The sequence below is a fragment of the Cloeon dipterum genome, chromosome 1 (genome assembly GCF_949628265.1).
Source record: "Cloeon dipterum chromosome 1, ieCloDipt1.1, whole genome shotgun sequence".
Lineage (NCBI taxonomy): Eukaryota > Metazoa > Arthropoda > Insecta > Ephemeroptera > Baetidae > Cloeon > Cloeon dipterum.
The window spans coordinates 30,463,982-30,483,726 of NC_088786.1; the positions used below are offsets into that span (position 1 = coordinate 30,463,982).

Below are 19,745 nucleotides of genomic sequence, written 5' to 3' on the forward strand. Positions count from 1 at the left end.
ATTAAAAAAATATATTGATCTGAACAAGGTTAGGTTTGATATCTATTTTTTGGTCTTTTCAAAGGTCAAATCGCTTAAATTTAAATTCGAATCTGGCCCAGGCTGCGTCGCACTACAATGATAATACGGATAATACTGATAATTTAAATAGATGGCCGATAAATTCGTGCTCATGAAGTACCGCAGTTTGGCGCCAGCTAGTGCACAGAGCAGGCGCCTGCCCAAGTCACGCCCCCTTACTTATTTACCATGCGTCACTCGGTGCCTATTTATAAGGGGGCGGCCGCTCGAGCGGCGATTCAGTCAGTTTCTCGCTATGGATGGAAGACTGTACGTCTCAATTGTATGGTGTTTGTCTTGTTTTGTGGTGAGCACGATCAAGTCGTCGCCGGTGCACGACCTTTACACCACCCGTAGACTTTTTTCAACAAATTATGACGACGATTACCGGACTAATTACCAAGATTACGATCAAAGTGAGCAGTGGCCGCAGCAGCAGGGGACCGCCGCAAAGTGAGTATTTTATCACGTAGAAAAGGGCGCACCTGGCCGATCGCGAGCGACCGGGCCTCCTCGTTGCCAAGGGCCCGTCCGCGGCCCCCGACACTCCCGACAGCCACGGAGGCCCGGTCCATTAAGAAATGCTGGATTCCGGCCAAACTTGTGTGTTACATTTTCGGCTGGAAATGAATAATAATGCAGCTCGGATGGCGTACACCGATCGACACGCGGGCGGGCTACCCGGCAGAAGTTATGAAGTCAACCTGCAGAGATAGACGACAAATTTTTTAAATCTTGTTTCTTCTATTAATAATTTTATGTTTTGAATACTTTGTACACTTTGTAGTACTTATTTACAAATATTTTCCGCAATTTTCCATTTAGAATTTCACCACGATTTCTCAAACATAGAGTCATCGTTGATGTTGACATTTTAGTTTGAAATTATTTATGTCATAGGTGTTCTTGGGATTTAAATTTAGCTATATAAATTTAATAGACAAGTTAAGCCGCAGGCTTTGCATTACGTTTTAACCAAAGAAAAAGAAATCCTTTCTCCGACACGGGATGAATTATTACTTATTATTAAAAAAAAACGAAAACACAAAATTAACAAATGCTTATCGAAAAATTACTCTCAATTTAAAATTGGCAAATTTTACAGTAAAAATCTGCATCACAAAATAATATAGCTGATCAACTGACTAAAAGTACGCACTACCCCTGTTCCCCACCCCCTTTATCCAGCGGTATAGACACACGAAACTTTGTGGTGGAAAATCGATATTTGTGTATATGGAGAGAAAATCCAGTGGAAAAAAATGGAAACCTTATACGGAGGGTCTAATGTGCACGCATCCGTCCTCTAACGTGCGTTATGGTCGCGAGACAAAAAGATTATTTATTTGTTTTCGTGTCGACGCAAACAAGCGTGAACACCAATTTGGCTATCAGAGGAAACAATTCTCTTAATCTCTTCCTAGGCGTTTATTGACTCGTGGAAGCAAAGGAGTATCGATTTCGAAAGTGGACTGTCAATATTTGCGATCGATGGTCGATGCAACGCAGATTTCTTTTATTGATTAAATTTGCTATTTCCTGCTTTTTCAGCAGTTTACAAATATTTGCACCTTTTAGTAAAAGAAGTAGGGACGACAGGCATAATATCGTTTTTCATAATTGAGAAGCTTTTAAATTTTATGTGTTGGTTTCGCAAGCTTTCTTGTCTGTGCACAAAATTTGAAACTATTTAACAAAAGGATTTTTACAATGCCTACTCTCATGTAAAAACAAATTGGTGACTCTAACTGAATTAACCGCAAAGAAAATAATGTCACGACACGTTTTTACGCTGTGCAGCGCGCTGTTTACGCTCCTCAAGCCTCAACACCTTCAAAATTCATACCATGGAATAAGCTGCAGAGAATCCTGAATCATTTAATAGTTTAAAATCATTGCATCAATGCTTCAGCACTGAGAGACTCTTAGAGTTTCATGCGCAATATTGATTATCGGGTTGGTAATGCCACGTTTTAACGTGGGAAAATGGTGCGTCAATTTCGTATCAATCATATTATTGCTCTCGGTATTTTAATGAATTATGATTTTCGTATTAGCTCATGGTGGTAGTCTTTCTAATACAATTTACTAGTAGGACATCTGACAAAAAACCAGGTGTTATGTGGGTCGGGTCAAATAACACCGTGTTACTCACTTTATGGGATGCAAATTGTGCGGTGTGCCTTCTGCCGAAACAAAAAGTGTACACAATGTAAGCGTGCACGACAAATCGCGTTGCACGAGTGACGTCAGTCGCGTGGCAGGGCGAAGGGAAATTTGAATTAATAACCATGAACAGCAGCCGCTCCATTCACGCAGATTGGTTGTAATTGCTCATTTCAGCGCCGACAAAGGGAAAGTCAGACACTTTCCTAGAAAATGGTGGGCAGGCTAGACACCCTATGATTTGTTTTCCATTCCTTCATGTTGAGTAATTTTTCGTTAGCTCGCGTGGAACGTGAGATCCTTAATTTCAAACCCCCTGTTTTTCTTTTAACAGGTTTTCAGTGTAATTCAAGTAAAATGCATGGGCTGAAATTGAGGATTCAGGAAGTAATGAACAGCACGACACGTGTTCATCGCTTTTAAAAAAAGAAATCTTTCAAATTGGTTATAACATCCTGAAAGGATACAACTTTTTTTCAAGTGTGAACGACAAGTTAGAGCAAATACGTTGAACTTTTTAGTTGCTCCATCGGCCGGGATTTTTCCCACGAAGGTAAAGGACAAGTGATGAAAACTCGGCCAAGAGACAATATTGAATTTTGACATTTATTTTATAATATCTTCCCTGTTGAGGCACTTTGGGATCAAATTCCTGAAATCCCTCTCTTGCATAAGGGGGGAGGGTGTAATAGTTGCTCGTCTTGAGATAGCATTGTAAGTTTTCTCTGTGGGGCCAAATTGTTTCACCAGAATACTCGATTTTAATAATCATCTTCAGAAAGCGCGAAAGTTTTGCTTCTGCGTTACTTACTTCTTTTAAAATCTAGGTTGAAGAAACTTCCAGCACAAAGCACAACTTCATGAGAGTTATTTTAGCCATCTCTCCCCCTTAAAAAATAACAAATATAGCGCTGACATTTACGGTTTGTTCGTTACAAAGCTGCGACGCATATTTTCCTGGTAAGAACGTAACAATTCCCCTAGGGGATGTTTTATTCAAATATATAAGGAACCAAAAATTTTAAATCATTAGAATTTATGAACTGACATTCCTGTTGTAAGTTATTTTTCCTCATGTATTGGGCTGCAGCTGCAGGAGTAGCCGAAATCTCGGTTGCGATGAAGATAATAGAAGGTAACAAGTACATGTCCGTGACTTAGTCATATCGCAATACTTTCCTCGTATGGGAATTTCTTATTTCATCAACAAAAATGTTTTCCTTAAATAAACTTCTCACGATTACTGTGAACAATTCTGATACCTAATTCTTTTATTGGATAGATATTAATGTATAATTTTGATAGGAATTCCGATACAACCTAGTTTCAACCTTGACTTTTGAGCTGTATGCGTAAACCTGAGCCACAAACCTAAACCGCATTTCCGCAAGTTGATATAAACGAGAGGTTTTCTAGGCAATTGCGTTCTATAAGATCATTCTACTTTTGCGACAAAAGAGACAGAACTGATACATATTGAATGAATTGACAGGCTTAATTAGAAATCCTTGAGTTAAACACAATTATTACACAATAATGCTATCGTTTATCGTTACATAATTAAATTAAATTTAAACCAATTTGATTGAAAAGTTGAAATTCCAACTACTCTAATTATTGTATGTCCAGGAAAAGGAAACCATCGCCCAATTGAAAAATCAGTGAAAATCGAGTGATATCAGATATCGAAATCCGTCACAGCTGGCGTCACGCACGCACAAAATTGGGGAGCGTCAATCACCGCGCCGATGGACGCACGGCGGAGTTGGTTTGATGGTTCGACGTTTCCACAGGCCAGGCGATCAAATCGCGCTGCTCTCTGAGGAAGTGGCCCGACGGGGACGAACTGTGTCGCGATCGCAATTTCCGTCGCAACAAGCAACTGTGTCCTCTCAGATCGATACATTATGCCGACGACGCGCGGATGAAAAATGATTCATTCCGCGACGTGTTTTGGCACCTTTTTACGAGCGACCGGCGCCGAATATTAGCAAGCAGCGGCGCCCGCCGTGAAAGGGATCGATCAGGGGTGAATTAGGTCACCGGTGACGGTGCCTCTCTCGCGCGCGGACAAGTTCATAAAAAGAGAGACTGTTGACCCCGACTGAAGCAGCTCTTGTTTTCTTTTTTTCTTCTTGTCACTGACTACATGAATCGTATTTGCTCACCGAATAATTCTGTCCGGTTAGAAATAAATGCTTCGCGTGAGAGGCTGGAAAAGTACGGCGCAATTCGGTTCAATGTTAATCCGCGCCCTCGTGATAAGAAACGATTTTAGGTTTTCCATAAAGTCGGTGTCAATCTTGACGCCAAATTGTTACCATCCAGACAGACGGATAAGGAATTTCTTAGAGTGTTTTTCCTGAACAAGAAACGTGTATTAGTCTGTATTTTATCCTCTTAATGTAATTGCAGGAAAAATGAAATATTTCTACGGTTGAGACAAACAAAAATAAAACCTAAATTTGAAAGCTTAGTATTCCTATATTGCGGAATTTCTCCTGAACATAATTTTACTGCAGAATCTCTAGCAAATCACAACATTTATTAATTGGATTGAAAGCAGCGCTGGAATGTTAGTCTCTTAAAACGCTCGTAGAAGGAAGTTGCTGCATTCACTTCCTCAACTGAGCAAGTGGGAAACCTCATAAATTTTCTTGCAAAATAAAAAAGAAAGAGGCTTATTTTTATCTCGCTTTACCTATAGTGAACGATACTTATTTCCTCATCATTTGTGGCAGCTCTCAAATAACGTTCCAAAGGGTAAATTTTATTTCATCAGTAAGGTATAATAATGCAGTGTCAACAAGAAAAAATTGGAGATTGACAATTATCGTGTCGATACTTTAGTGGACTTTTGATCGTGCTGTGTTTGCAGTGTCTGCTATAATGACCTTGATTATCTGGAAACATAATTTCATTTTCAATTTGCGCTGGTCGAGTGTGAATTATCACATTGAATCCTTTCAAATATTTTTTTCACATAACATAGCGTACTTGGAAAAGCTAACCTTTCTGAATATTATATGAAATATTTGAATTACATCGAAAAATATGAAAAATCCATATCGCATAAATAATGAAAATATTGTAAATATAGATTTTAAGAATAATTGGTAAAACGAGTTTTTTACATAGACCAAATTTAAATCAATCAAGTAGGGTGTTCTTAAAAAGAACATTATAATCATTCTGAAAATCTCGTGATTTGTTTGCAAGTGAAAATATTTAATATATCCACCCTTTCATTCCATAAAGAGAATCAGCGCGCCTAGACTGATTGAAAAATAAATCAATTAAGTTTGTCAAACAACTTAATTTTATGCGTTAAAAAATAATGAATCAATATTTACATCCATCCAACATGAGGAGACAAGATGTTAGATTGCAGTGCAGCATTTGTTGAATGATAATCGAAAACGATCCTCCGCGTAATCTCTGCGCAGGCAGACAGGCGCGAATTTCGCCCGCACTGAATTTTGATCCGTATATGTCTATATATTCGTGTCTGAGTCGACCAACCGAGATAGCGTTGCGTCGATTCGGATGCTGCGCCGTTTAATATAGTGGATGCGCGCTCGAATTGACCTCTGGCCCTCCGTAATGTCCACAATTAATTAGACTCGCTTTCCTCGTCCGAATCGAATCGACGCTCATACGTTTCAACCCAGGGAGGAGGGTCTCTCTCGCAATCATTGTGATGGACGGGAGGAATTCAGGGCAATACCAGTGAAACGCATCAATGCAAACCGATGATGGATGCCTCTCGTTTACGAAATAGGAAAATGCTGTAACTCTAATAAATTAATTGCCAGTCGAGATTTTAATAATTATCTCTTATGCTAAAAAAGCTATTAAATATAATTATATTTTTATTTTTTTAATTACCGAAGAAAATTATATTTACAGCCACACAAAGTGAATTTGTAGAGTGAAAATTGAATTAATCATATACTTTTTCCCTGACGAGCTAATGGAAAATGAAATTTAATTTGAAAAGTGAATAATATTAAAAAACTATCTGACACTTGGTAAAAGAATGGATTTCTTGCATGTGGCAGTGGCACCAAAAAATTAGAATATTTATTATAGAAAATTTAGACGTTGATATTTACAGAACCTACACTTTTCATGTCAATAAACAGTCTTATTTCTTTGTAAATTGAAAGGGTCGCGTTCAAAAAAATTTCTCGGTTAACATCAAATGAGAGTAGAAAAATGTTTACCTCTCTTATATTAAATCTAATCTGCTATTACCTAAATTTATTGCATTTTTAAATATGACTCAACAAAATGGTCATATTTGTATGAAATGAGACGGCTGGCTGAGCAACCATTGCTTATTCACAAGGCTGTGTGATTCTAAGAGATATCTAACGTTTATCGCGTATTTGCACTTGTTGGTTTTTTTTAAAGATGCGCGAAGAGTAATATGTACTATTGTGACACGATTCCTTGAGTGAAGTGTTTTTAAACTTTATAGGGACTGGTTATTTCAAAAACAAGTTGGAGCGGAAGAAACTAAAAGAGGAAGGAGAGTGCCTTGATAGTGCGTCCAAGTGAGATAGCACGCATGCAATAAAATTGATAAATTATTGTTAGTTTCAAACTTGAAATTATTACACTGTCAAGAAACGAGTCTGGCTTTTTCATAACGTTCTATTATTCAAATGGTATTTCCTTGAATCCTCAGCCGGTTTGAGCAATATAACACACTATTCTGAATTTAGAAATGACAATTGAAGCACACGCTTGTTTCAACAGAAATCTAAATCCTCAACCAGTTAGAAGCGAGTTAATTTTCCAACTATTTCACTTGGCACCGGTGCCTGAGGCGCCAATTTGGTGCATCATAAATTTGCCTGAAAGAACACTTGAATTGTTTGAAGTGGAAAGAGCGCCTCGCTCTGCAGATGAATTGCGGCAACAGAGTGTGCCCGAAAATTATAAGCGAAGTTGTCCGTCAGCCCTAACGAACAATATTTTCTACTTGCAGCGAAAATGCTACTTTTTTGCGCAGGTAGCAACATTCGCAAGCTAAGCAAATATATGATAATGTCGCAGCAAAATATTCCTGTATGTCAGACCAGTGAGCCGACCTTCATGAAGAGCACGAGCGATCAAAATGACTTCTTGTTCCACGACACAGTTTGCAGCACGGCCTTTCCTTTTGCTCTTCTTGGCACTGTAAGTTAGGAATTTAACCTCTGTTTTTTTTTTTAAATTGCTGGTATTTTTGTTCATGAAAAATAAAAGTCAGAAACACATGAATGAAATGTGAGATGGAGTTGAACTCCGAGTACTCGGACATTGTACCACTTTTTTAATTATTTCCCCTGTGGCGTTGGATTGAATTGTTGTATATTTCGATTTTCAAAGCTTAAATTATTTATCTTTTCGTTTACTACAACATAATATCCTGTTGCCGATAGTTCTGTACAAGTTGAGAAAAATTCCGGCCTTGCTGGAATCCTGTTTCCGGTGTCAAATTTATTTATGTAAAACGCTCCGTCACAACTCATGAAACTTGATCAAGTATTTCTTCATTAAATGAGACCGTGATAACAACAAAACTATAGTTGTAACATCACTTAGACCTTATTGTATACCCAAAAACATTCAATTAATTAATAAGCGTGGTTTTAAATTAAATTTGCAAAGGGAAAATTTTCACACATGAGGCTCTTATTAATTAGTTTAGCTTTACAAAAAATATAAACCTTGCGGTTTCAAACAAATTAATTATTGTCAATGAAAGGAAGATTAATCGAGTGTAATCAAAATTCAACGAGACCCCGTGGCATGAACGTGCATGTGTACGTTTTGTCGTTGCATCTCTGTACGCGCCCGTTTTTATCTTATCGTGTTGAAGCGCTTTTTATTCGTTATCGCCCAACTGGATGAACCAGCCGAGCGACAGAGTAAAAAGGTGCCGTCATTATGATTTAACTGTGAGGCGGCGCGTGTTTAATTAACAGACGAAAAGAAAAGCAGAGTGTTTACGTTTACAATCCAACTTTCGACTTCGCACCTGCTCCTTTGTAAATTTCAAAATATTCTCAAATTTAGTGACTGGTTCGCATTGCTCCTGAACGTTCTGCGCTCGAGAAAACTGGTTGTTAATGTTGCTGCTTGTTGTATTTGCGGCATCGATTGATCGCACTTTTAGAGGCCGTTTTTTAAATAGCCGGTGCCCTTGCTTAGATCGGAAATGAGCTGTAATAGTTAAAAATAGTATTATGATTTTTTCGATCTGCTGCAAAATCGATCTCAACGTGAATTGAGTCACGGGTTGAATACAATTTGTTCCCTTTTATTTTTACTAAAATGCAACGTTCGTTTGAGAATCTAGGAAAGCAAGCAACTCTCGAAACTTAATATCTGAACCTGCTTCTCCGTTTTTAATCATACTAATCATTCTTTCAAAGCGAGAAAGGTCCTCTCTGTACTCGCAAATTGTTTTTTCCGCCGTCGGAGACATCTTTGAACATCTGCAGAGGAGTCGTGAAAGCGCTATTGTCGGCAGCAGGCTGATTACGACTAATTAGCAAAGTGCTCTCGCTGAAATTGCGAATGAGGAGCAAACGACTTTCCCCGGCAGGAACGAAACGTTTGGATATAGAGTCCCAAGTTCAGCGTGTGCTTTAATTATGCGATTATCATCAGGAGAAAGATCCGCAAAACTTAACTTCTGTGCAAATATTGCTAGTTTATTTTTAAAGCAGAGAATTGCTCTAACCCTGGCACATATAGCTCGCACTTCGTGCATGTAGGCTACAAAATATTAATTTTATTTTTTCCACAGCCGCAAATCTTCAAATTTTTGAAAAACTTGAGCTCCTTCCGATCTCTTAGATACCTAATTGAAGTAAAGTGAAGAGAACGCACACAATGCGCTCTTCACGTCAAATAATCGTAAACAATCTGAGCCTGATGAGCATCGCGAAATTTTAATTGGCCCCTGAAGCGTCTTTCGAGGGGCTCAATAAGGGCTGGAACCCCCAGTACTGTTGGAGCAACGAGTTGCGCGATTGCAATCGATGGGATGGTTCTCCGCAATGTGAGAACAAGGTTACTCGGCTCTGTTGTGGGCACAGAGAGCGAGAACGGGCAGGGCCAACTTATCGATCGGGCCGCGCGTTTTCGAGAGGGAACAAGCGAGCGCGAGCTGGACCTAGCTGGCTTCAGCTGCCTCCCCCGCTTTCCCCGGCCCAAATCGCGTTAAACTCCAGCGTGCTTTTCGCCGAAATTAAAAGCAGACGTGCGAAATGAACTGAATATGCCGCTCTCCAAGTGCATAATTTTCGCAGCCCCAGCCATTGCCATTTTTGCGTCTGCAAAAAACGTACAAAATCTGCCCGAAATTAAAGAAATTAGATTGGTGTTGTAACGATATTTTAATTTAACGATTATGTTTGATTCTTTCATTATATTTTGTTGTAATTTGCCTTATTTGCTTGATTTGCAGTTGGAAAGAAGATGAAATCAGGACAGAAAATTAATTTAAGATAAAAATGAAGGGAACTTTACAAGAGAGCAACCGTTCTTTTCAAAGTCAAACTCTGAATTTGTCTGAATTTTGCCTTAATTAATAGATATAGAAGAACATGACCGTTTTTAAATCAATGTATGTAAAACCTAAGGTGGTAAAAATTACAATCTTAACCGCCTCTGTACTTTTTTAGTGTGTGTGCTCAATTTGAATCATTTCATTCATTCATTCCTTGATTGCACAGAAAACAATAAAAGAGATTGCTCTTTTTTACTTAAAAAATATTTAAATTTTATCTCATAAATACGCAAAATTCTGTGCAGGCTGGTAAAAAGAGTTGCTGGATTCACCGCTCTGGAAAGGCGGTGTCCACAGTGCATGAATTGATCTACCGTTCCACAACAACAATATCCGTGCCCCAAACCTATCCTGTTGCCACCCTTTAATTTTGTCAGCGCTTCAAATAACGAAATTCCCCCCATTTTATTGCAGGCTGACCCGCGGTGCTCGCAACACCGACAACCACAATGATCTGCAGGTGACAGGACTCAGGGTGGAGGCAGCTGAGCGTGATCCCACTTACGATGAGAATGGAGTGCCTGTCCTCCTGGTGGGTATGACGGCCAGAATCAGACTGTTTGGCACAGGATTCACTGACACTACCTGGGCTGCCGTCACCGCTGTTCCTGGTGATCGCGGCGATAATTGCCAACACCCCTCTGAAGATGTTTATCTGGTAAGATTTGGTTTGTAGCTTTTTAGTTTAGTTTCTGGTTTTTTTAAAATTAAATAAACGTGGTGGTTAATATTTTCATATTTTACTCCTCACTGTTTCAAAATAAATTTATTACTTTGTATGGCGCAGACCTCTGTTGGAGGAATGCCAATGAATATTCAGTTATTTCAATTCAATTTTTTCCATAGACAAAACAAAACCAGTCTGTCGGCTCGCATTGTTAAGGCAGAGTTTCAAAGCAGTTCGGGAACTAATACTGACTGCCCATTGTCAGAGATGGCAAAAGGTGGTTAATTTAGTGACTCGAAATGCTTTAATAGCTCAACGGGCTGGTTTACGCACCTTTCCAGCGGCTTTAGGGACAAATGTCTGGCTTTTCAATTTTCAATAAAAGACCTCGGTGCGAGGAGGCGAAAACATTGGGCCCAAACTCTTTTGCAGCGACTCGGGCCCCATGTTATCCGCTCGGTAGTGTTATTGGGAATCTGTGTGTGAGATAATACACAACGCACGGGATGTGATGAACAGAAGTTAAAAGCTGTTTCTATGATTCTGTAAACTAAGAGAGATTTTATTTAGCTCTGATATTATGAGAAAGGTTTTTTTCTTATCAAAATATGGATTTGAAACCATATTAATATTATTTTCAAATATTGCAAGGAGTCATGCTAAGCCAGTAAAGATTGAAAAACTGACTGTGATCGTGACTGTAAAGCACTATCCTTACTTATTATTTCTCTACACAAAGTATCAGAGAAATGCAATTAAATCACGATCTTACTCAGCCTCCTGCCTTTCCAGGAATTATTCTACTGTTTGTCAATATAAGGAGTCGAAAGTTATAAGCTTGAGGCACATTTTCCATAAATAATGCCTGAGTTGTAACCGGAATGTGTGCCTTTTGCAATAATGGAAAACACGTGGGTGTGCTTGTTTTGTTTGTCGCTCTCTGCGCCTAATGGATTTTTATTACCATTTGCTTCCCTCGGCAGCTCATCATTCGGGCACAACTAAATACTCGCTCTGCTTGTGATTCTATTTTGATCCAATGACAAATCGAAATAATGCCGCGCCAGTGTATGTTAGCTAAAGATAACAAAACACTGCTTTTGCTCTGTGCAGCAAATTGCACTGCACACACTCGCTCGCACTGCAAACAATTTTGCGATGGAAATCTTGTGCTTTATGATACTCATAAAATGGACTGAACTATTTCTAGCGTTTAATTTGTAATCAAACGGGAACATCCACCCATTAACTGAAAGTAAACGCTGCTAGCAGCTGTTTTTTTATCGTCAATTTATCGATTTTGTTTCATTGATTAATTTTCGCTTCATATTATGTTTCGCCATCACTTTTTCATGCAGTGTAATGCTAAATATTTTCTTTGGGTCGTTTGCTCCTAGACATTCGGTTGAATTTTCCCTTCAGGCAAGCTGAAATTAATAATTTATAATCTCAAAATTCTCAGATATCATATTAGTTCTGTATGAAGTAACTCCGTAAATGGGGCGAAGCTTGCCCCACACATAGTATTCCTTCAAATTGATTCCTTAAAATTTGTTAAGAAAATAGCAACACGATTATTGATATTTTTTTCAGGTCGAACCAAAAAGCAAAACGAACACGTCAGTGCAGGTCAAAGTGCGTCTACCCAGTACGGCGCGTGACGGCACCACCTTCTACATCTGCACCAAAGCTAGCAACGGCAGCCGATGGTTGTATGCGGGAGACAGCGACGAGCCCTGGCTCCAAGTCAAGGTGCGTTATATTCTTTTCAGTGCGTTTTAGAATCACTGAATTTAATAAATAAAATTCGTAGGCGTTCCAAAAGTTGCTGCCACTGTGGCTCAGCATCGTCATCATCGTTTTCCTGCTGGTTCTCTCTGGCCTCTTTTCGGGACTCAATCTGGGACTGATGGCTCTGGACAAAACTGAGCTCAAGATCGTGGGCAACACCGGCACCGAGACTGAGAGAAAACACGCCAAGGCGATTGAGCCAGTGCGTTCGCACGGCAACTACCTGCTGTGTTCACTACTTTTAGGTGGGTACACGCTGGGCCCAACCTCGTGCTTTTTAGTGTTTTTATGCGGTTTTGTGAAAACAGCTACTCTAGGTTTCGAATTTTCCTTTAAAATGAGATTTATTCTGATGATGACTCTCCAGTAGAAAATGCTTTTAAAGAACAGAGAATAGAGCTCGGTTCATCTTGGTGTATCGTTTATATTTAAACGGCTGGAGGAACGTAACGTGTGCAATCTTTAAATGAGATGCATTGAAACTGCGTTTGCACAAAACCGCATTGAGACGAGCACCTCGTTTGCTCTGAATACCGGAGGGAGCCTTGCTTGCGGCTGCCGAAGGGCGTGCAGAAAAAAATGGTGTATCTAGAGCGAGTGTGACAGTGCAGGTAACGTGCTGGTGAACTCATCGCTGACCATTCTGATGGACGACCTGACTTCGGGAGCGGTGGCCGTCATCGGATCAACCATCGCCATCGTCATTTTCGGTGAGATAGTGCCGCAGGCGATCTGCTCCAGACACGGCCTGGCCGTCGGCGCCCGGACGGTGTACATTACTAAAACGTTCATGTTCATCACCGCGCCCCTTTCTTATCCAATCTCGCTGCTGTTGGATAAAATTTTGGGCAAGGAGATCGGAAACGTGTACAATAGAGAGCGTCTAAAAGAACTCATCAAGGTATTTATTGTTTTCTGACTTCTTCTCACCACAGTTGTAAAATTGTTCAAACCTAAACACGTCAGCTAACTAGCTACACTGATTGGACCTAAATACACACCTATCGCGTGTAAAAATTTTCATCTAGATGGATTAAAACTGCTTGCTAGACTCAAATCCACGCACTGATAATTTATTGATGGTAATCAGCTAAATTTGGGCTCTGGTCTGGGGAAACGTATTTGTGTCCACTCTCACTGAAGTACGCAGTAGGCATTCCTTCCCCTATCTTCGACGGTCAACAAAGTCCTTCCGAGCGGCATACTTTAAATTATGCTCTTTGGCCAATAGTTGCTTGAGCACTTTAAGCGAAAGCATCCACTCAAACATTCCCGTCGTCCGACTTACTTGCATTCTGCGAAGAGACCAGTCGTCTGATAACCGTGACCGTTTGCTTTTGGCTGTGAGCATCGTGTCGGCCAAAAATAAATTCGGCACTGCTCCTCGGAGATGCAGTCTGGGTGTCTCGTTATGTTTGACTAAAATTATGTATGTGCACGCGCAAGCACTACAAATAATCCAACGGTAAAAATAGTTTGCGGCTGGTGTGTCGCCGCGGCTGGAATTTCGCTCCTTCGCGTAACGCAAATATTAAGCAATTTATCGTCCAACACGCGGTAAACTTATGTAAACGGAGAGACACGTTATTTTCACACTGCTGTTGATAGCACCATGCTTAAAGTTAAAAGTCATCACTTTGTTATTAGTTCTTTCGCGCGTGCAAATCTTTAGCAAAACACGTTTGATGTTGATGCAGTTTTATATTTGGCAAGCAAAAATACTCGCGTTCGCGTTTGGTTACGAATTTCTGCGTCGGATTCGCGCATCCGCTAGTCTTGTTTCATGAATTGCGTTTTGAGTTTCAAAATAAGTGTAATTTGCATTGCGCGTCTATCTGGCATTACCGGGAAAAATGCCGACTGTGTTTTCGTTAACGAAAGTGACAGGAAGTGTCGCGTTGCCCTAGCAGATTTGTCTTTCAGCCCGCTCCCCTTACGGAATACAAGTGCAAAAAATATGATGATGTTTAGGAGATGCGCGCACGTGTGCCTGTTGTCAGTTGCGGCAAAGATGCGAAAACAGACCAAATACAATTTGTGTTTCAAATTAGCGCTGTCGGAAGGCGAGTCTCTGTTTGAAATAAGTTGAATGCAGCATCGTTAATATCGACCACTCTCTTGACTGTTCAAGCTGTTTGGTTAACATATTTAAATTTTAGGTCTCAGCCGCGCGTTTTTTGGGCCGAATTTCGGGCCAGCGGTGGCAGTGGATTGTAAAATTTGTACAATGATATATTTTGCATTTTTTGCCATTATTTTTCTCTGGCACTCAACAATTTTTTCTACATTTTGATCTGGAGTGGCTGATATAGCTTAGCCATAGTCGGTGGCTGGCGCGGCGGAGCGCGACTGGCTGGGGGCTGAGACCTCTATCCAACTTGATTAATTTAATATTTGCCGGCAAACGTCGTCTTGAAGCTATTAAAAACAAAGCAAAAATCGTTTAAGTATTAAAATTGTTTCATTCAAGGTCAAACTCATTAAATTCGAATGCATCATTATTTTGCTGGCAAAAACCATTCACTTAACACTGTTATGTAACTGACCCTATCTTTCCCTTGGTATTTGTTAATTCTGCTTTGGTGTTGATTTTCTCACCAAATTAACTCAGTCCTCCATTTAAGCGTCGCTAATGTCCTGAATATAATGAATAGGCCTAATGTGCCCGCCGCTACATTTGTATCTTTCTTGGGCACCCAGCCATTACTTTTATTATCAGCCGCTTGTTGGCGGCTATTCCCCTGCAAATTTGCCGCATTTCAACGACTTCTTTTTCTTTAATTCTACGATAGCTATTTAGCTCTCGCGCTAAGCCAGAACTGTAAAAGTAAGCTGACGGAAGATATTTAACGGCAATTCTTCATTTTATGTTAAACATATATAGCTGTTAGTAATTTCGCTATCAGCAGGGCTCCATTGTATCGTTTTTTGCCAGTTATTTGAAAAAACCTTTGCTTGATTAGTTATAAAAAAATATGAAATTTTACTAACGTATTTATCAAATTTCTTCTGAAATTTAAAACCAAACCTGTAAGCACATGATTATTAGCATTATTATGAACAAGGGAGTAATTTATAATAGTGGGAATTGAAAAGATTATTTGAATTCATCGTGAAATGAAATTTTTACGATCGAAGTAAGCTTACACCCCTGATCTTCAGGCAGTGATTTGTTTATGGAAGGCCTCGCCGCTGAAAAACCTAACTGTGCCAAAAGTTTGCATCTGGTTTAAGTGCTTTGCTGCGGCAGCTGGTCTCAAAAGAATACAAAAAGGCCATTTGCGTCGCTAGCCTATTTCTGGCTGATGGACACTCGGTCGCACATTCGCTGCTTTGCTCGCGTCACCAGCACTGCCAATATTATTCAAGAAGTGGAGAGCATTAATTTGAAACTAGATTTAATTGGACCATTGGGATTGGGAAAGGTCGGCTGGTTTTCAAGGACAAAATTAAAATGATAAACTTTTTTGTTTTGCTTCCACGAATATCCTCTGTCCTGCGTTGTTGATATTTTGAGCTCTGATGGAGTCTCTCTCGTGTGTTTCAGGTCACAAATGAATACAATGACTTGGAAAAGGAAGAGGTGAATATCATTTCTGGTGCGCTTGAGCTGAAGGAAAAAGTGGTGCGAGACGTGATGACCAGCATTGATGACGCCTTCATGCTCCCCGAAGACGCGGTTTTAGATTTTGAAACTTTAAATGAGATAAGAGAAAAAGGTGACTAATAGTCGACTTCCTGCTGCATCTCGCAATTTCACGTTCATCTGCAGGTTACTCTCGAATTCCGGTCCACGAGATTGGCAACAGGTACCACATTGTCAACATCTTGTACGCCAAGGACCTGGCATTCGTCGACTCGCGGCTAAACATGCCCGTCAGTGTGTTTTGCAAATTCCACCCTCGTAACTTTGAGTTTGTGTTTGAGGACGTCACCCTCGACCACATGCTCAAGTTGCTCCGTGAAGGTAAGCAGGCGTTTACGCTGTGCTCGTGTGTTGCAAAATCTAATTCCATATGCACTGTGCAGGCTCAAAGGGACACATGGCTTTCGTTCTCAAAGTTGTTACTCAAGATGAAAGGGATCCGTACTACGATCTCGTAGGTTTGGTTACACTGGAGGACATCATCGAGGAAATGATCAAAGCGGAAATCGTGGATGAGACAGATATGTGGTGTAAGGAGACGTGTGTTTACAAGCCTCATTTGTTTTGACCATTTGCTCGCTACAATTGCAGCCGACAACCGGACGAAGCGTCAGTTGGATAGAAATACGTACAACGTGTCACTGTTCATCGGCAAACGAGAGAAGCAAAAGCTCGTCCTTTCACCCCAGCTAACCTTGGCCGCTTTCCAATTTCTCTGCACATGTAAAATCGACATCAGTTGATTGGTTTATGTTTGATTTTGGTCTACTTTCAGCGGTGTCTCCATTCAAGCCTGAGGTTATTTCACTCACTGCTTTGCGGAAACTTCTCGAGGAAGATGTTAACCGACAGATTAAACTGAAAAGGAGGGGCATTGTGCAGGATCCACAAAATCTTGTTATTTACGAAAAGGTATTATAGCTTATAGGCTGTAGTGTGGCGAGTGTTAAAAGCAGAATTTAATTTTTATCACTAGTTCTAATTTACCCAAAATTTTATTTTTTATAATTTTAAATATTTGCTGTATGATTCTGTCTGGTTGAGCTATGACCGTAATCACAACATTTTTCTCTTCCAGTGTAAGCCATCCAACTATTTTGTACTCATTCTTGAGGGCCAGGCTGAGGTTTCAATAGGAAATGAAAATCTGGTTTTCGTCGCACGTCCGTTCACAACCTTTGGAACAGAATTTTTCCTGACAGTCAGTAAGTAGAGTTTTCATATCAGTGAGTGACTGTTGTTACATTACAATTGATCGTGTGAATCAGGCGAGTCTCCCCTTGTTATTACGCCGCCAAGTTTGCCCGAATACCAGCCAGCAGAGTTTTTGCCTGATTATACTGTCAGGGCTCATACAGACGTCACTTTCATCAAAATACCAGTGTCCTTGTACATTGCTGCGGTCCGGGCGACGAAACTGGACAAGTTGCGAGAAGACGGAGGCGCCTTAGAGGACCTGGATCTTTCAATGGTGACTCATTTCACAGTTTATTGCTTTTCTATCCATTAACAGAGATGCACTGATTTTATAATGAGAGGAGATTAAACACGAGCTCACAGCATGCCTTTGCCTTTGTAAAAAGTTTCTCTTTGTCATATTTGTTGTTGATTGTGCTGATTGATTGTGAACTTACTCTCGTGTCTTTTGTTTGCTGCTTTCGCTGCAGTATATGCTCCAGCAAGATAAGACATGTGACGAACTCATAGCATCGCCAGCTTCTGAAGTCCAGGTGAAGTATACAAAATTGTACAACTTGAAAAAGTCAGTTCCAGGTTTTGTTGCTAAGTGTAAAAAAAAGTCAAAAATGGCTTAATGTATTTGACTCCGTGTAAAAGCATGCATTCACTAATTCCTAAAAAATCTTAAGAGTGAATTGTTGGTTTGTAAAATTTTCCTGAAAACTCAGTTAACAAAGAATTTTTTGCAGTGTAAATATGCTTTTCTAGAATTTTTTTATTTTAATTTTTGTCTGAAAAGGTTAAACTAATACCCTGAAGGAGGTGATCCATTAGAAATATGTACTGCTGGGTAAAATAGGGTCAAAATGAACACTAAAACTTTGATCCTTCACTTTTTTGTATACAACTCTAAACATTTGATTAACAGCATTAATTTTTCAATTTATGTCTAAAAATGCGATAAACGGTATCAGTGATGGCATATCCTAATTTACCTTGTGAACTAGTAAATAAAATTTTCATTCTGATATTTTTTATACTAAAAATAGAAATAGTTGCATCCTTTGGCCATTTGTAAATTGTATTGCTAATAGCCAATTGTGTTAGCAGGATGCTCCGCTAATGGGAAACTCCAGCAGTCCGGGCACAGGCAACGGACCAGTCACGGTCAAGGAGAGGGAGCGTTTCTTGAGCTCCGGTCAGATTTCACCACTTCCGCCGAGCCCTAGCGAGAGTCAAGGTCTGCTGCCGCAAGAAAATACGCAGTTTTAGCGACAGCCCTCGCGGGGCAACTTTGCGCTGCCCCGCCGCTCACGGTGATGCTTGCTGAGCCACAGCTGCGGCTTCGCCACTCAAGCTGCATGCCGTGTCCTTTTAAGCTGTTGATACGTGTTGCGAAGAAGTGCATTCCTTCAAATAGACTTTGATTCTTTCCCTGTTAAATATGAATATATTGTTACTATTATTAATTTTATTCAAGCCAGTTACCGCTGTTTTGTGATTAGAAGAAAGGGTAGCACACACTGCTGCGTTAACTAAGAAAATGTATAATGTAATATTTCCGTGCTAGAAATGTTTCGGACCACAATACGCACGCCTTTTGCCGTGCTGACTGTTGAGTGTAGATTTTTCCTTTTGCTAATTTTTGGTTCCAAAAAGATGGTGCCATATTGATATTGTGTAAGCGCAAACATGCAATGCGATGTTGCTTTCAGTCCTCTTAACCTATGTATACTTTTAGTCATGAAAGTTCCATGCCAGTTGATTTTGTCGAAACGCGTGTGCGAATGATTATGTGTGTGCTTCACTTCCCTTAATGCATTAGAGAAAACTAATTTTTGATGCAATATAATAATTATCTGCCTCTTAAAAGTTATAATATTGTAAATCATTGCTCACACGAGAAAGTCAAAAATTTTGCGCAATAGTGTCCAAAACTGTAGAACCACAGAACTAAGCATCGTATTCAAAGAAATTTAACAGTTTGCAGGTACAGACTGTCAGAAGTGCTAGTTCAGCCAAATCATAACATGAAATATATTATGAATTATAAACATTACATTGATACCTGTACCTGAGAAATTCTTGTAAGGAGGATTTAATTAGAGTTGTCATGAAATTCCTGAAAATTTACTGTTGGTATTCAATTCAATTTGACCCATATCTTTTACAGAACTTGATTGTTTCATCCGCGAGTCTGTAAAATTATACCATTACACATAATGTTGTCATCTTGGTTGATGCTTACTTCCTCTAGTTTGTTCAGCAAAAATTACTCAACTATGTATAGCCAAAACTTCTAGTAACATAAATACATATGTAATCGTGCAATAAATTAAATAAAGTGACTCTTTAGCAGGTATAAGAGCTTAGCTGAATGCGAATGATATATAGTAATTTGCTTAATATTTTGTGTCACGGAAACCTTTGCCAGAATTGAAGATTGAAACATCCAAGAACCGCATTTTAAATAAAAGTTTAGATTGATTACCATCAATTGAATTCGACATAACTCGTTTCATTAAGACGCTATACATCCCGAAAATCCCAAAAACCATGCAATAATTATTAGGAACAACTATATATATAGACTTAATTATTTAAAACAAAAAAGTGAAGGAGCTCTAATAGCATCAAAGATTGTGAAGCGCGTGAGATAAGTAAAT

The 19,745-nt window shown here is 39.6% G+C and overlaps 1 protein-coding gene across 3 annotated transcripts; it reads left to right on the forward strand.

Annotated features, from left to right (window-relative positions):
* Nucleotides 1-280: 280 nt before the first annotated feature.
* Nucleotides 281-19,591, forward strand: uex (metal transporter uex). 3 transcript variants are annotated; one of them, XM_065480498.1, is made up of 14 exons: nucleotides 282-513; nucleotides 10,211-10,454; nucleotides 12,057-12,215; nucleotides 12,277-12,499; nucleotides 12,866-13,155; nucleotides 15,802-15,973; nucleotides 16,027-16,221; nucleotides 16,284-16,430; nucleotides 16,492-16,623; nucleotides 16,676-16,812; nucleotides 16,979-17,105; nucleotides 17,169-17,371; nucleotides 17,568-17,630; nucleotides 18,190-19,591. In XM_065480498.1, the coding sequence occupies exons 1-14, from the start codon at nucleotides 317-319 to the stop codon at nucleotides 18,349-18,351; spliced, it is 2,451 nt and encodes an 816-aa protein (XP_065336570.1). In that variant the 5' UTR covers nucleotides 282-316; the 3' UTR covers nucleotides 18,352-19,591. The 3 variants fall into 3 exon arrangements, with proteins under 3 accessions (XP_065336578.1, XP_065336585.1, XP_065336570.1); XM_065480506.1 differs by lacking the exon at nucleotides 17,568-17,630 and having other exon boundaries at nucleotides 281-513; nucleotides 18,187-19,591; XM_065480513.1 differs by lacking the exon at nucleotides 17,568-17,630 and having other exon boundaries at nucleotides 281-513.
* The last annotated feature ends 154 nt before the right edge of the window (nucleotides 19,592-19,745 follow it).

What these genes read in the sequence shown, in the direction of transcription:
- uex (XM_065480498.1), top strand. Translation starts at nt 317, where the DNA reads ATGGATGGAAGACTGTACGTCTCAATTGTATGGTGTTTGTCTTGTTTT. An exon ending in AAATGAGATAAGAGAAAAAG is followed by an intron (nt 15,974 to 16,026) that starts GTGACTAATAGT and finishes GTTCATCTGCAG; the next exon opens with GTTACTCTCGAATTCCGGTC. An exon ending in GCTCAAGTTGCTCCGTGAAG is followed by an intron (nt 16,222 to 16,283) that starts GTAAGCAGGCGT and finishes TGCACTGTGCAG; the next exon opens with GCTCAAAGGGACACATGGCT.